At 42.0% G+C, this 16,043-nt stretch overlaps 1 protein-coding gene across 1 annotated transcript in view; it reads left to right on the plus strand.

The window, feature by feature from the left end:
- LOC123504427 overlaps window positions 1-16,043 on the plus strand; it is a 130,137-nt gene that overhangs the window by 44,945 nt on the left and 69,149 nt on the right. The window contains exons 12-16 of the mRNA XM_045254938.1: window positions 11,816-11,930; window positions 12,121-12,245; window positions 13,112-13,453; window positions 13,724-13,775; window positions 14,236-15,274. Coding sequence (XP_045110873.1) covers window positions 11,816-11,930; window positions 12,121-12,245; window positions 13,112-13,453; window positions 13,724-13,775; window positions 14,236-15,274 — 1,673 coding nt within the window. The remainder of the gene's footprint in view (window positions 1-11,815; window positions 11,931-12,120; window positions 12,246-13,111; window positions 13,454-13,723; window positions 13,776-14,235; window positions 15,275-16,043) is intronic.

Genomic DNA, 16,043 nt, shown 5'->3' on the forward strand with positions numbered 1-16,043 from the left:
TGCCAGGTATGAACGGAAATGTGGACCTATAGGCACATGCCAATAAGCATCGGCAAGGTCCAGGGAGATTAGCCAAGAGTGCGGAAGAAGAGACTCCCTGACCTGCTTGAGCGTTACCATCCTGAAGTGATGACACTCGATGTGGGCGTTGAGAGCCAAAAGGTCGACGACCAGCCGGGGGTCCTGCCTGTCCCGCCGAGGGACCAAGAAGGGACGTGACAGGAAGACAGGGCCAAAATACTCCTCCAGTACCCCATGGAGGAGCATCTCCTGCAATATCGCCGAGAGCTGAGGAGAAGTTGAAGTGAAGGGAGGAGGCATCCATAGACGCGGGGCACGGCCTTGAGCCCACTTCCAGGAGAGGCCCCGATGAACCACCCTGCCCGCCCACGTGCCCACCGGCCACTTGTTGGCCGCGTTGGACAGGCGACCCAGTGCTGGGGAGTCACCGCTGCAACCCCCAGGGTGCTGCGGTGGTAGTCCGAAAGGGCTGGCCTGAAGCTCTGCGGGTAGAGAGCTCTCCTATCCCTTGAAGAGGACTGGGCCTGGCGAGAAGCTGACGGGTAGGGGAGGAATCTGTTGGAGGTCCTCTGGAAGCACGACGGGCCTTGGAATCGAGGAGGGGTAGCCCGCAATGATGAAACACGCGCTCTCACAGAACCTGTGTGGCCTAGTGGAGCTCCCCGGTAAACCACTGCAATCTGAGGGGACCGTGCGAGAGCATCTGCCACTGACTGCATAGACCCAAAGGAAGGTCTCAGCGGATCCCCCATGAGAAGGGCCAACTGCGCTGGAGATGGCAGAGGAGCCACGGCTTGCCTCCAGCATGCTAAGTGGGCTGAGAGAGCTTGAGTGAAGGAAGAAGCTATCGCCGGAGCCCCTTGCCAGAGGGCGAAGCGCAGCAGAGGCAGGAGGTTAGTGCACAGGAATGATGAGGACACCCGTGCGTTCAGATCCTGCCTCTGTGACAGAACTGTCAAAATCTTCTCCGCCGTCAGCAAGGCCTGAAAAGAGGAAAAGGCATCCAAAGCAAAAGCCTTGTCCTTTTCGGCCTGCCTCACCGTCTCTGACGAAGGAATGGCCAAGGGCGGAGGAAAGGAGGGTGGAGAACGTGCCGACAGCCAGACTCCCACCCGGGCGTCCAGAGAGTCCCCAACCGGAAGTAGAGGAGTCTTGGGCTTTGCAGACGGTCTGGAAACAGGAGAACTTTGGGTCCGTGCCGCCAACTGATCCCACCAGTCCCTGGCCACCTTAAGGAACTGGTCTGCCTGGCCCGCCGTCCATGACACGCCCATCGAGCGCCGCGTCGACTCCTCACCCTTGGAGGAAAGGGAAGGAGGAGACAGGCCCGCAAACAAAGAGAGGACCGAAAGGGAGCGCGAGAGCTCGTCCACGGTCGGTAATGGCAAGGTAGGAGTAGGCTGGGTCGCTTGAGAGAGAGGACGGAAGAGGAGAGTGGCACGACGTCCCCAGCACACCTCCTGGCCAAGCACTGGAACCGCCACCCCCTGGGAGGCCTCATCTAGGCGGAGTAAGATGACCGACCCAGCGACCTGAGACACCTGCCAATCTGGAGGCACAGGAGCCCACGACTCTGGCAGAACCTCCAGCTCCAACTCCTCCTCCGAAGGGGGGGCGTCCGAGATAGGGGACGAATCCATCCCGTACGGGTGAGACGCTGGACTAGAGAGGGGAAGTGGTGTAGCTGGGTGACGGTCCGCCACTAGGGGAGGAGCCGAGGACTGGGCGCACGGCAGAGGAGCAGCAGAGGAGAGATGGGCCAAAATCCCCGAGAGGAGCTCGTGAATGTTAGGAGGCAGAGGCTCCGAGGGGGGGCCAGGGGAGCGGAAGGCGGCACCACTGGAGACGGATCCCCGGGCACGGGATCGGGAAGTACCAAAGATGGCCCCGGTACCGGCTCCTCTATGACTGACGAGGGGGGAGGAGAGGCCAGCAGAGGACGGGGTGGATGGGACCGCCGTCCGAGAGCCCCAGCCCATGAAAGCCAGGCGGAAAGCTTCGTCCTTCCAGACCGCATGCTTCCCCTTCCTCTTGGCCGAACGCTGCACCGCCTCCCACGATCGGCGCAGCGAAGTGTACTGGAGGCAAAGCTTATCTACCTTGCCCACAGATTGGAGGAATTTCACATTTTCCCGGCAATTCTCACACTTGTCAGTGTCAAACAAGAAGTCCTTTGAAACACAAGGACGATGGGGCACACACAAGTCATGGCCATCGCATGAAAACTCATATGCGCACCCTTTGCCATCAGAGGAAAACTGGCACTTGGAAGTAGGCATGATGAACTGAAAAGAAATCACACGTAAAACACTACCTTATCGCTCCTAACACGGGCGTAGGAGAACACAACACTCGCAAAAGACCGCAACGTACGTCAAACCGCCATAAAAATGGCATCAAAACACTGCACACGCACAGGGAGCCGAACAGCAAAGGCCATGAGCAAAACACTATGCCCCACACCGAACGAAAATGGCCACTAACGCACTCGAGAACCTTCGAAAACACCTGCCGGCTCCCCCACCATATGGTCACTATAAACACACATGATAAAAGCACCACACTGCACTAAAACACACGAAAAGGGCACAGCACAGAGTAATCCGTCCATAAATCCAAGATTCTTGACAAAAAGCAAGAGGAAAAACAAAAGAAACGCCCAGGTAAAACACTGGCTCTAAGAGCCGGCGATACAGGCGCAAGCGAGTGTAGGTCCGGCTACCACGAGCGCTGAAACATGGAATGGCGTCTTCTTATCAGGAGAGTGACCTCCCAGAGATAGAAAACGGGACGTAGGGAGGTCGGGTATGGGGTGTTTGGTTCCTTTTGGTAGGGGTGACTGCGCTATTGTGATTGTAGGTAGGGGTTACTGCGCTATTGTGCTGATTCTATTTTGAGGATAGTGTTTTCCTATGTGCGTGGGGCCTCATTTTTAATGAGATGTTTCAGCGATACCCTGAGGCGTAGTACTACACAGATAGTACATTGTGCACTCAGTTAGTACAGCTAAACCCGCACTGGAGCTGATTGTACCTCAAAATAGGGATGACAGAAAGAAGAAAGCCTTGTGCAGCATGGCCGCAGGAGGAAAGGAGGCATGCAGTTAGCAAGATCAGTAGAACAGTTACCATGAAAATAGCGATAAAATATAGAAAGGGATGCAACGGCGGTGAAAAAGAGACTGAAGACAGTTAGTCAAAGGAGGGGAGTTGATGAGACGAAGAGCTTTCGATTCCACCCTATCAAGCAAAGCTGTGTAACTGGAATCCCCCCAAACATGCGAAGAGTACTCCATACAGGGACGGATAAGGCCCCTATACAGAGTAAGCAGTTGGAGGGGCGAGAAAAACTGTCGGAGACGCCTCAGAACACCTAATTTCATAGAAGCTGTTTTAGCAAGAGATGAGATGTGAAGTTTCCAGTTAAGATTATGAGCAAAGGACAGACCGAGGATATTCATTGTGGAAGAGGGAGACAGTTGAATGTCATTGAAGAAGAGGGGATAGTTGTCTGGAAGGTTGTGTCGAGTTGATAGATGGAGGAATTGAGTTTTTGAGGCATTGAAAACTACTAGATTTTCTCTTTGAAAGATCAGAAGTCAGGCGTTCCATGGCGTCCCCGTGATCTGTTCATTTCCTGAAGGGGTGGACGTCTCTGAAAGAACGTGGAAAGATGTAGGGTGGTGTCATCAGCGGATAGGGCAAGAAGTTTGGTTAAGGAGGTCATTAATGAGTAATAGAAAGAGAGTGGGTGACAGGACAGAACCCTGAGGAACACCACTATTAATAGGTTTAGGAAAAGAACAGTAGCCGTCTACCACAGCAGCAATAGAGCGGTCGGAAAGGAAACTTGAGATAAAGTTGCAGAGAGAAGGATAGAAGCCGTAGGAGAGCAGTTTTGAAATCAAAGCTATATGCCAGACTCTATCAAAAGCTTTTGATATGTCTAATGCAACAGCAAAAGTTTCACCGAAATCTCTATAAGAGGATGACCAAGACTCAGTAAGGAAAGCCAGAAGATCACCAGTAGAGCGACCTTGACGGAAGCCATACTGGCGATCAGACAGAAGATTGTGAAGTGACAGATGTTTGAGAATCTTCCTATTCAGGATAGATTCAAAAACTTTAGACAAGCAAGAGATTAAAGCTATAGGACGGTAGTTAGAGGGGTTAGAACGGTCACCCTTTTAGGAACAGGCTGAATGTAGGCGAACTTCCAGCAGGAAGGAAAGGTAGAAGTCGATAGACAAAGTTGGAAGAGTTTGGCCAGGCAAGGTGCAAGCACAGAAGCACAGTTTTTGAGAACAATAGGAGGGACCCCATCAGGTCCATAAGCCTTCCGAGGGTTTAGGCCAGCAAGGGCATGGAAAACATCATTACGAAGAATTTTGATTGTAGACATGAAATAGTCAGAGGGAGGAGAGAGGGAGGACAAGCCCAGAATCGTCCAAGGTGGAGTTGTGAGCAAAGGTTTGAGAAAAGAGTTCAGCTTTAGAGACAGAAGAGATGGCAGTGGTGCCATCAGGATGAAATAAAGGAGGAAAGATGAAGAAGTGAAGTTATTTGAGATGTTTTGGCTAGATGCCAGAAGTCACGAGGAGAGTTTGAGTTTGAAAGATTTTGACATTTCCTATTTATGAAAGAGTGTTTGGCAAGTTGAAGAACAGACTTGGCATGATTCCGGGCAGAGATTCAGGGGATGGAAGGCTCAAGTACCTTTTGTGGGCAACCTCTCTATCATGTATAGCACGAGAACAGACTGAGTTAAACCAAGGTTTAGAAGGTTTAGGTTGAGAAAAAGATAGAGGAATGTACGCCTCCATGCCAGATACTAACACCTCTGTTATGCGTTCAGCACAAAGAGATGGGTCTCTGACACGGAAGCAATAATCATTCCAGGGAAAATCAGCATGATACCTCCTCAGGTCCCCCCCAACTGGCAGAGGCAGAGCCACCTTCGCTTTGGGGGATCCTGCGGAGGGATTGGAAAAATAGGACAAGATACAGAAATGAGATTGTGATCGGAGGAGCCCAACGGAGATGAAAGGGTGACAGCATAAGCAGAAAGGTTAGAGATGAGGAAGAGATGAAAAATGTTGGGCGAGTCTCCAAGACGGTCAGAATAAAAATGTTGGGCGTGTCTCCAAGACGGTCAGGAATACGAGTAGGGTGTTGCACCAGTTGCTCTAGGTCATGGAGGATAGCAAAGTTGAAGGCTAGTTCACCAGGGTGGTCAGTGAAGGAGAGGAAAGCCAAAGCTGGTGGTGAACATTGAAATCTCCAAGAATGGAAATCTCAGCGAAAGGGTAGAGGGACAGAATGTGCTCCACTTTAGAAGTTAAGTAGTCGAAGAAATTACTATAGTCAGAAGAGTTAGGGGAGAGATAAACAGCACAGATGAATTTAGTTTGAGAGTGACTGTTAAGTCGTAGCCAGATGGTGGAAAATTCGGAAGACTCAAGAGCGTGGGCACGAGAGCAAGTTAAGTCGTTGCGTACATAGACGCAACATCCAGCTTTGGAATGAAAATGAGAATAGAGAAAGTAGGAGGGAACAGAGAAGGGCTACTGTCAGTTGCCTCAGACAGCTGTGTTTTGGTGAGGAAAAGAAGATGAGGTTTAGTAGAGGAGAGGTGGTGTTCCACAGATTGAAAATTAAATCTAAGACTGCGAATGTTGCAGAAGTTAATGTAGAAAAAGTTGAGGGAGGTGTCAAGGCATTTGTGGTCTTTAACAGGAGAGGTGTCCGACGTGGGGCCATTTTTGGTCCCCTCCCCAGAGGGGGACTCCAGGCGTTGTTTATTTCAGGTCCCATTTTTTCTCTTAAATTTTGATTTGGAGTGAAGGGTGTATGTGTGGTAAGTGCATGTAGTTTTGTGTAAAGAAGGAGAGCTGTCTTTAGAGGTTAGGCTGTGACTACCCCCTTGAGTTGTGAGGCACAAAGAGAAACATTCAACAAGAGTTAGACAAGTTATTACTGGAGGCAGAAAAAGAGGGAGACAAGGAAGAAGAACCTGTGCATGGCCTGGACTTCAAAACTCTTAGAGAATGTCTCCATATCGAAAAAGCTCTGGAAACCCTGAAGGAATGTGACCCAAATCCTGCCAGGAGTAGCAAAGTGGCTCATGACGTAGAGAAAAGTGTCAAGATTTATCAAGAAATGTATGATTAAAAAACAAGAAAAACCAAACAGTCCTCCATCTACACGTTCTTCAAGCCAGTCAGACATGCTGTCCCTGTCACACCTGCCGACCCTGCTACAGCTGGGCCTTCCACATCTGCTTCCGACAGTGCAGACGACGACGTCTTATCCTTGTCTGCCCTCTCAGCGGAAGATGAGTAAGGGCTGAAATCCTTACTGTCCCTTAGCTTCGGGAGGGACATCATCTGATAGAATACATGGCGAGAGAAAAGTAAATAAAAAATTTTGATTATTTCTTTTGCGCAGTACTTAAAATTTTTTATTAATGATTATTTTCATGTACAGTAAGTCCTCGTTATACGGTACATATGCGTTCCTGAAAACCTTACCGCATATCGAATTTACTGTATACCGAACCCATTATAACATGTAATAATAGGAATGTTCCAGCATGTCAAAAGTCATACAGACATTAAAATACATGAAAATAATCATATATATATATATATATATATATATATATATATATATATATATATATATATATATATATATATACAGGCAAGCCCCGTTTAACGAAGGGGTTACGTTCCTAAAAAACACTTCGTTAAGCGAAACTTCGTTAAGCGAACCGATTATAACAAGTTTAACCCCTGATTTGAACTTCCATTGAGAGTAAGCAAAGCGAGAGTGCATCATAGTACAGTAAAAGGTTTAATGAAAGTAAGAATTATGAAGTTAAACATTTAGGTAGTTTAATTTAAGTCATTATAATGTACACTAATGTATGTATGTACGTAACATTATAATGTTGATGATCTTAACTTTATGAAGGGAGGGAGAGTGAAATGGGAAAGACACTAACCGGCAACCTGTGGAATGTAAACAAAGTGCGCATCATTGTATCACATACAAAACTTATGTACCACATTTCCACAAGGCTTTCCATTTTATCCATTGTAGAGTCACGAGTTCAGGTGGTTCTTTTTAGCTTGCAAGGAAGATGCGGTCTCACCAGCCTTCTTAATAGAGTCTGCTGACTTGAAAATAGTAGACAGTAGATGGAGTCAAGATGGTGGCAAGCAATGTTATTAGTTTTCTGGCCTCTCATGTCTGTGAATAATACCCAGCTTCACTTCGAGAGTAAGACACTTCCTGGTCTTCTTAGGAACGTTAGGCCACATTGCAGGGTGTTTTGGTGGTAAGTTGAACTAGGGAAGATGAGCTGCTGGTGACGCTGTTATGTTTTGACTGGGGAGTGAGTGGTGCGCGTGATCTTGATCTTGATCTTGATGCTACAGGTGACACAGAATTTCTTCTGAGTCAGGCCTTTGTATGAGCAGCGCCTGTGTTGTCCACGAAAGGCTTGATCTTGATCTTTATTCTACAGGTGTCTCAGGATTTCTCCTGAGGCAGGCCTTAGTACCAGCAGCTCCTGATGTATTCAAAAGCCTGTCAGCTTTCATGATATGGTGGGGCTTTCAAATTTGGAAAAATTTACCTGGATAAAACTTCGTTAAGGGGAGAGTCCGGTTTGGAGACCCCAAAAATATAAAAAAAATGACTTTTTGTGAAAAAAATATATTTGGTAGGTATACATTTTGGCAACTATCTAAAAGATTTGAAAGGAAACTTGCGATAGTTTCCTTTAAATCCGTTTAAAGGTCCCGCTCAACCACGTGCAGCAGCTGTGCTTTGTTTACATCAGCAGAGTAAGTTTTTTCCACCCAATTCTACGAAAAATGCTAAAATCTGAACTTTTTGTGTGTGGATATGATATGGCAAGACTGACGAGTCTGTGTGGTATCAGTGTTCGTGGGTCGGTCACAGGGCTCAGTGCTCGTAGCTACAGTCACGCCAGGATGCTGCGCTGTTTCTCGCGACCTCTCAGCCCATATCTCAAAACATAAGTTATTCCCTTCTAACGTTAACCTTGGAGCCAGTTTTAGCTTGATTTCAATGAAACAAAGACTAAAAGGCAGAGGAATACTTTCTCTTCAAATCATCGTCGCTGTTTTTTATATATGTCTGGTTTAATTTTATATTAATATTTTTTTGGTCAAAAAAAGGCAAAAAAAAACACATTTAAAAAAAAAATCATAAAACAAATTTAAAAGCTGAAATGAAAAATCTAACGACGAAGAAACATTTCATATTATAACGTCTCTAAGTCACAGAAAAATGAAGGTTGTGGGGCCAATAATAACGACGGAGATTCGCTTTTAAATTTTCGTTGTAGTTGTAGTTGGAGGAGGGGACAAGAATGGGGTCAATGTCTAATGTTGATGTAAATGATGCCAATACTTCACAACATAAAAATCAGAGCGATTCATGCATATTTACCGGAGATATGGCACCCCCGATCTAAACCGGACTCTCCCCTTAAAGCGAGTTTGGTGTTCGTTAAACGAGCAGATGGTAGTAAAGGGAAACCTTCGTTATAGCGAAATTTCGTTGTGTGAACCTTCGTTAAACGGGGTTGCCTGTATATATATATATATATATATATATATATATATATATATATATATATATATATATATATATATACAGGCAACCCCGCTAGCTTAAGGGATTACGTTCCTAAAAAACACTTCGTTAAGCGAAACTTCGTTAAGCGAACCGATTATAACAAGTTTAACCCCTGACTTGAACTTCCATTGAGAGTAAGCAAAGCGAGAGTGCATCATAGTACAGTGAAAGGTTTAATGAAAGTAAAAATTATGAAGTTTAACATTTAGGCAGTTAAATTTTATTTAAGTCATTATAATGTACACTAATGTATGTATGTAAGTAACTTTATAATGTTGATGATCTTAAATTTATGAAGGGAGGGAGAGTGAAACGGGAAAGACACTAACCGGCAACCTGTGGAATGTAAACAAAGGACACATCATTGTACCGCATTCAAAACTTATACCACATTTCCACAAGGCTTTCCATTTTATCTATTGTAGAGTCACGAGTTCAGGTGGTTCTTTTAGCTTGCAATGAAGATACAGTCTCACCAGCCTTCTTAATAGTCTGCTGACTTGAAAATAGTAGAGACAGTAGATGGAGTCAAGATGGTGGCCAGCAATGCCATAGTTTTCTGGCCTCTCTCGTGTCTGTGAATAATATCCAGCTTCACTTCGAAAGTAAGAGACTTCCTGGTCTTCTTAGGAATGCTAGGCCACATTGCAGGGCGTTTTGGTGGTAAGTTGAGCGAGTGAAGACGAGCTGCTGCTGACGCTGTTATGGGAGTGAGTGGTGCGTGTTGTCCACGAGAGGCTTGATCTTGATCATGATTCTACAGGTGTCCCAGGATTTCTCCTGAGGCAGGCCTTAGTATTTGCGGCTCCTGGTATATTCAAAAGGTTGTCGGCTTGCGTGATACGGCAGGGCTTTCAAACTTGTAAAAAATTACCTGGATAAAACTTCGTTAAAGCGAGTTTGGTGTTCGTTAAACGAGCAGATGGTAGTAAATTGAAACCTTCGTTGTAGCGAAATTTCGTTGTGTGAACCTTCGTTAAACTGGGGTTGCATATATATATATATATATATATATATATATATATATATATATATATATATATATATATATATATATATATATATATATATATATATATATATATATATATATATATAATATATACTGCATATAAGAAATAAACAAAATGTTTTTATTTACCTTTCGGTCACCATGTATTCTATCAGATGATGTCCTTCCCGAGGCTAAGGGACAGTAGGGATTTCAGCTCTTACTCATCTTCTGCCAAGTGGGCAGACAAGGATAAGACGTCGTCATCTGCACTGTCGGAAGCAGATGTAGAAGGGCCAGCTGTAGCAGGGTCAGCACGTTTCAATGATTTGAAGAAAGAGGATATTGAGGAAGGGCCAGCTGTAGCAGGATGGGCAGGTGTGATAGGGACGATATGTCTGACTGGCTTGAAGAACGAGTAGATGGAGGACTGTTAAGTTTTTCTTGATTTTTCATCATAGATTTCTTGATAAATCTTGACACTTTTCTCTACGTCATAAGCCACTTTGCTACTCCTGGCAGGATTTGGATCACGTTCCTTCAGGATTTCCAGAGCTTTTTTCAATACCACCGAGACATTCTCTTAGAGTTTTGATGTCCAGGCCACGCATAGGTTCTTCTTCCTCGTTTCCCTCTTTTTCTGTCTCCTGTGATGCCTTGTCTTGCTCTATAAGTTTGTCATTTTAGAGAGATTCAGCATGGCTTTCCAAAAGATCTTGAACATTATCATCAACTTCATCGAGGCCAGCCCTATGGCACAGATTTACTATGTCATTTTTTATCGCACCGATGTCGTCTTCAGTGAAGGCTGGGAAGTCATGTGCGCATTCTGGCCATACTTTATTCCATGCCAAGTTCATGGTAGACGTCTTCACTTCATCCCAAGATGACTTGATGTTATCTAAGGCGTGCTTGATGTTATATGACTTCCACCATTCACTGATAGTAGGCTTGCCAGGCCCATCTGTGCCCTTTATCAGTTGCTGCATGGTTTGCCGCTGGTAGTAGGCTTTTAGTGTTTGCCATGGTTATTATGAATATATTTGTGCTTACAGTGGACCCTTTAATATTCCATTTATTCATCTAATTAGTAATGCATGTAAGTAATATGTAATGCAGTTAAAAAAAGGGAGGGAGGGTAAGACATAATAGGCTCCAAGGGTGGTCAAATTAAAGTCAGTACTGTGAGTGGCATGCCAAGTTCATGGTAGACGTCTTCACTTTGTCCCAAGATGACTTGATGTTATCTAAGGCGTGCTTGATGTTATACGACTTCCATCATTCACTGACAGTGGGCTTCCCAGGCCCATCTGTGCCCTTTATCAGTTCTTGCATGATTCGTTGCTGGTAGTAGGCTTTTAGTGTTTGCCATGGTTATTATGAATATATTTGTGCTTACAATAGACCCTTTAATATTCCATTTATTCATCTAATTAGTAATGCATGTAAGTAATATGTAATGCAGTTAAAAAAAAAGGGGGGAGGGGAAGAGATATCAGGCTCCAAGGGTGGTCAAGTTAAAGTCAGTACTGTGAGTGGCGGGGAGGAGTGGCGTGGATGACGTCATCACCCCTGCACCCCTGCGCTGGGCCCTCTTGGATGACATGAGCAGATACCGTATCTGTGAATTTTTCTTATCATATATCGAATTGAGGGTAGAAATTTTCAAATACCGTAACTGTGAATTTACCGGATAAAGAACTACTGTATAACGAGGACTTACTGTATTTTCATTTCTGTAGGGGTGACTTTTGACATGCTGGAATGCATTCCCTATTATTGCATGTTATAATGGGTTTAGTATACGGTAGTTTAGATTTTCGGTAAGGTTTTCAGGAACGTATATGTACCGTATAATGAGGACTTACTGTACATGAGAGAAAGAGAGAGTGAGCAAGTGAGCATGAGTGATCATCTCATTTTATCATCCTGTTCAATTCCAAAGATTGCTGCCTCATCATATGTGATACTTCCACCTCTAAAACATAGACTTAGCCTGAGATTACAGAAGTATCAGGCCCTTAGGCACATTATAAACTCAAAATCTTTGTTGGAACAATTTTTGAGGAATGGCTAAAAACAGATATCTTGTTTAGTTGTTTAAGGAATTTATGCATTTTTTTTATTTCAGAAAAACTTTCATCCGAATGAAGAACCTCGTTATATAAAGGTTGAGATAATTCAGCCTAATCCTCCTGCAAACCCACCAATTGACCAGTTTGTGAGGCCTTACAGGTGCACTTACCGTAAGTAGCATCTTTCTTATTCTGGCTTGTAAGAATTCAGATTACTTGAATCCTCATGATAAAATAATCTATGTAGGTTAAAGAAAGTAAGTTTGACTATTTATATGATGGCTACTAGTGTAGTTTGGATAGGTGTTGTATTGCTTCATGGCTTTTGTTTCTTTCTTCATTTCCTCTTTGATGGAAGCAGAAGACTGCCAGTACAGAACTGTGGATGCTGAAGCTTTCAAGAGTCATGTCAATAATCATGGACCCTTTGTCATCCTAAGCTGTGACTTCTGCCACAAGCATCTTCATGTCATTCCTCTTATTGATGTAAGTGTTAAGTTATATTTAGTCAATATCATATGATATTGATTACATGTATTCATTAGGCCTTTGGATCTCAGAAAATAGGGTTTAGAAAAATAACAAAATCTATATTTCCCATTAACAAAAAGAACAACTTAAATGAAGGAAATGTCTCACCACAGTAAACATAATGACTACATACAGACACAACATACAATGATTCCACATACAGGTTTTTAAATCTACATTAGATATGTCATATTGATGAGGCTGAGTGTTGGACACCCTTTGCCTTTGACCCTCATAGTTGAAAGGTGTATAAAAGAAGGAAAAAAATTAAACAACAAACAAAGGGATACTAGCAGGACTTGTTGGAGGATAATGACCCAAATGGCCTTTACTAAATAATGGTGATCACAAATGTGCCTCAACTTCACTAGGGCAGCAGCAAAAAAAATAAATAAATAAAAAAATATATATATATATATATATATATATATATATATATATATATATATATATATATATATATATATATATATATATATATATATATTTTTTTTTTTTTTTTTTCCACATACATATGTGAATAGTATGTAATGATATCAAGTTGACTTTAAATTCAGCATAGCAGAATTGTTTTATTAGGAGATTTATTGATGCATTTATTAATATATTTTGCAGACCCATTTATAGAAAGCACCAGTGTTTGCATATATGTATTAGGCCAGTAATACCAAACAGGGTGGCCCTGACAAGCACCACACATTTATACGCATATCATTTACACTCTTAAGTTTTACAAATAGTGTTCACATATCATTTACACTCTTAACTTTGACGAATAGTATTCACATAAAAGCAATGATATGTAATTTTCTTTATGACAGCACATGCGTGAACATCAGATGAACGAGTATCAGTGCCCCTATTGCTTGCATGGGGATGCTGAAAAAGAGAGGCTCCTTAGTCACCTTCTGAACTGCCACTCTGGACGTCCAGGAAAAGTACTTTTACGTAAGCAGATCACTTCAACTATCAACAGTACTGCTGCTCCTTGTACTGACATCTCATCATCCCAGCCAGAGCCACCTCCTCCACCTCCTGTTGCCATGACTCAGAGTGACTCAAATTCTGAAGTTACAAATAATGAGGCTTCTGAAACAGTGGGCAGATCCAAAGAGGAAGAAGCCAAATCTATTCCACAGTCATCTGTTAAGGAAATGCAGAAGGTACTAAAGTGTATAAGTCAGCATAAAAAAATTTTAATGTGTAGGTGTAATTTTCAATGTCATTAGATGAATATTGATATTCATCATGTTTTCAGTTTATTTATTAGGGAAATTTCTGATATTTGAAATGTTCATCTTATAATCTTATTAGTAAATGTGTTTAGATTTTTCATTTTCTCATATGAATTATGGGTTATATTTTGAAAGAAATAACAGAACATTCAAAGTAAATTTAAAAGGCATTACTTTAAAACTGTTGAATGCTTCCAGATTCGAAAGAGATCATCAAGGAGCTCCAGTTCTGAGGCAGATGGCACTAAAGGTAATCTTTGACTCATTTCCTGAAATACATTAATGGAGAGGGATGTCACTGTAAAGGAAGGGATGATATATATATTCTTATGATGGCATTGCCACTATCCAGATGTAGATCATTAATTGTTTTGTCTGGCAAATCCAAAAATTCTTTGCATTGGACTGTTTCTAAAAACTTTGTACCAGTGTAAACTTATCTCACTCACCATCTCTTATATGAACACAATTTCTGTAATTCATGTCTTCTGTGTATTAATGTACATTATTTCCATAACCCCTATCTTCTATATACTAATGTACACAGTTGTTAAATGGATCAAATTGTGAGCCAGTGTATGCAATTGCCTTAGGCATCATCTATGTGCCATTGTATATAACCTACAGGAAAATATTAGCTTCAGAACTTTTTATAGATAGATTAACTCAGTCTTTTTCTCTCCTCTCCCTCCGTCTCTTTTTGTGTGCAGGAAATGAAGATGGCAGCATCTCAAATCTGAGTACTACAGGGGATGAGAGTTTCCTTCAGGCAGCAGAGAAGACAGGTCTTAGTGGTCATGCTCTTTACCATTGTGGAAATGATGGCTGTGAGTACTCAAGCTTATCACAAATCCAACTCAGGGAACACCTACAGGTTTGCGATCTGGCTCAAGATTCAACCGTTCTCAGGTGTTACCATTGTGGAAAGCAGTGCCGTCACCTGAGCACCCTGCTAGATCACCTTCGAGTACATGGGCCAAAACGCTACTGGTGTGGAGTAACAGGATGTGACTATCGAGCCACTATGGTTCATTACTTTAAGAACCACATGAAGCAGATTCACCGATGTTCAGGATTTAAACAACTCCTGAAGGACTCAAAGAACAAAGATCCTGAGAACCAAGAATATGTGGTGTACCCCAAAGATGCCATCCCAGCTGCAAGAGAAGGACATAGAAAGAGGAAGAATGAATATTCGATAGAAGATATTCACCGTATTCCACGCGCTCATGTTTCATACCAAGAGCTGAAGTGTTATCATTGCACATTTGTATCGAAAGTTCGTTTGAATTTAATCAAGCACATCAAGCTTCATGAGAAGTTTCCTGATGGAATTCCACAGAGGCTAAACATTGCAAGTGGATCATCTTGTTCAATACCATATAAGCAGCCTATTAATCCTGTGCCTTGCCTGGAACGAAAGGAGCTCATGTTTGATAAGATGATGAACTTAGCAGGCAGCAGTTTTGAAACAAAAAAGAAAAAGGAAGACAGTGACTTGAGAGCAAAGAATCCAATACCACCAGATGAGTATCAGCGACTTCCTAAACATGTCCCAGAAGAAAGACTGTATACATGTGGGATTGAAGGATGTAACTATTTGTCGTGTGATGACATGATGTTGAAGTATCACATTCGGACACTTCATGCAGATGCCACCACCTTTCCTTGTCCCCATTGTATCAATCTGTCTATCACTGTGGAAAAGATGAGTTCTCACTTCAAACTTCATGGAGAAAGACTGTACAGGTAAGAAATTTGTATAGTTGTTTCCTTATTTAAGCATATATACATATGATTGAAATTGAAACCTAAAAAGGAGATGAAGTTGTTGTGGTGGAAGATTGAGGATGAATTATAATATGTAAAAAAGGAAAGTTATTTTCTTGTTGTTATTTTACAAGAAACAACAAGTGATACTTATTAAATAGGTAAAATATGAAAATATACATACATATTTATCTGTCTATCTATCAATATATATCTATCAATATATATATATATATATATATATATATATATATATATATATATATATATATATATACATATATATACATATATATATATATATATATATATATATATATATATATATATATATATATATATATATATATATATATATATATATATATATATATATATATATATATATATATATATATATATATATATATATATATATATATATATATATATATATATATATATATATATATATATATATATATATATATATATATATATATATATATACACACACACACACACACACACACACACACACACACACACACACACACACACACACACACACACACACAATGCAACCTTCAGTTACAAACAGCTCAACTTACTAGTAATCCAAGATATGAGTTGTCGCTCAGTCAATTTTTTTATTTTGACTTGCAAGCCAAAACTTAAGAGTTATGAGCTACCTCCAGGTATGCTGTCACTATTTGGTGCAGTGATGCCCAGCATCCTGTTTATTTTTTTATTTTATTTTATTTTTTTT

This window comes from Portunus trituberculatus, chromosome 16 (assembly GCF_017591435.1).
Source record: "Portunus trituberculatus isolate SZX2019 chromosome 16, ASM1759143v1, whole genome shotgun sequence".
In the NCBI taxonomy this organism is placed as follows: Eukaryota; Metazoa; Arthropoda; class Malacostraca; order Decapoda; family Portunidae; genus Portunus; species Portunus trituberculatus.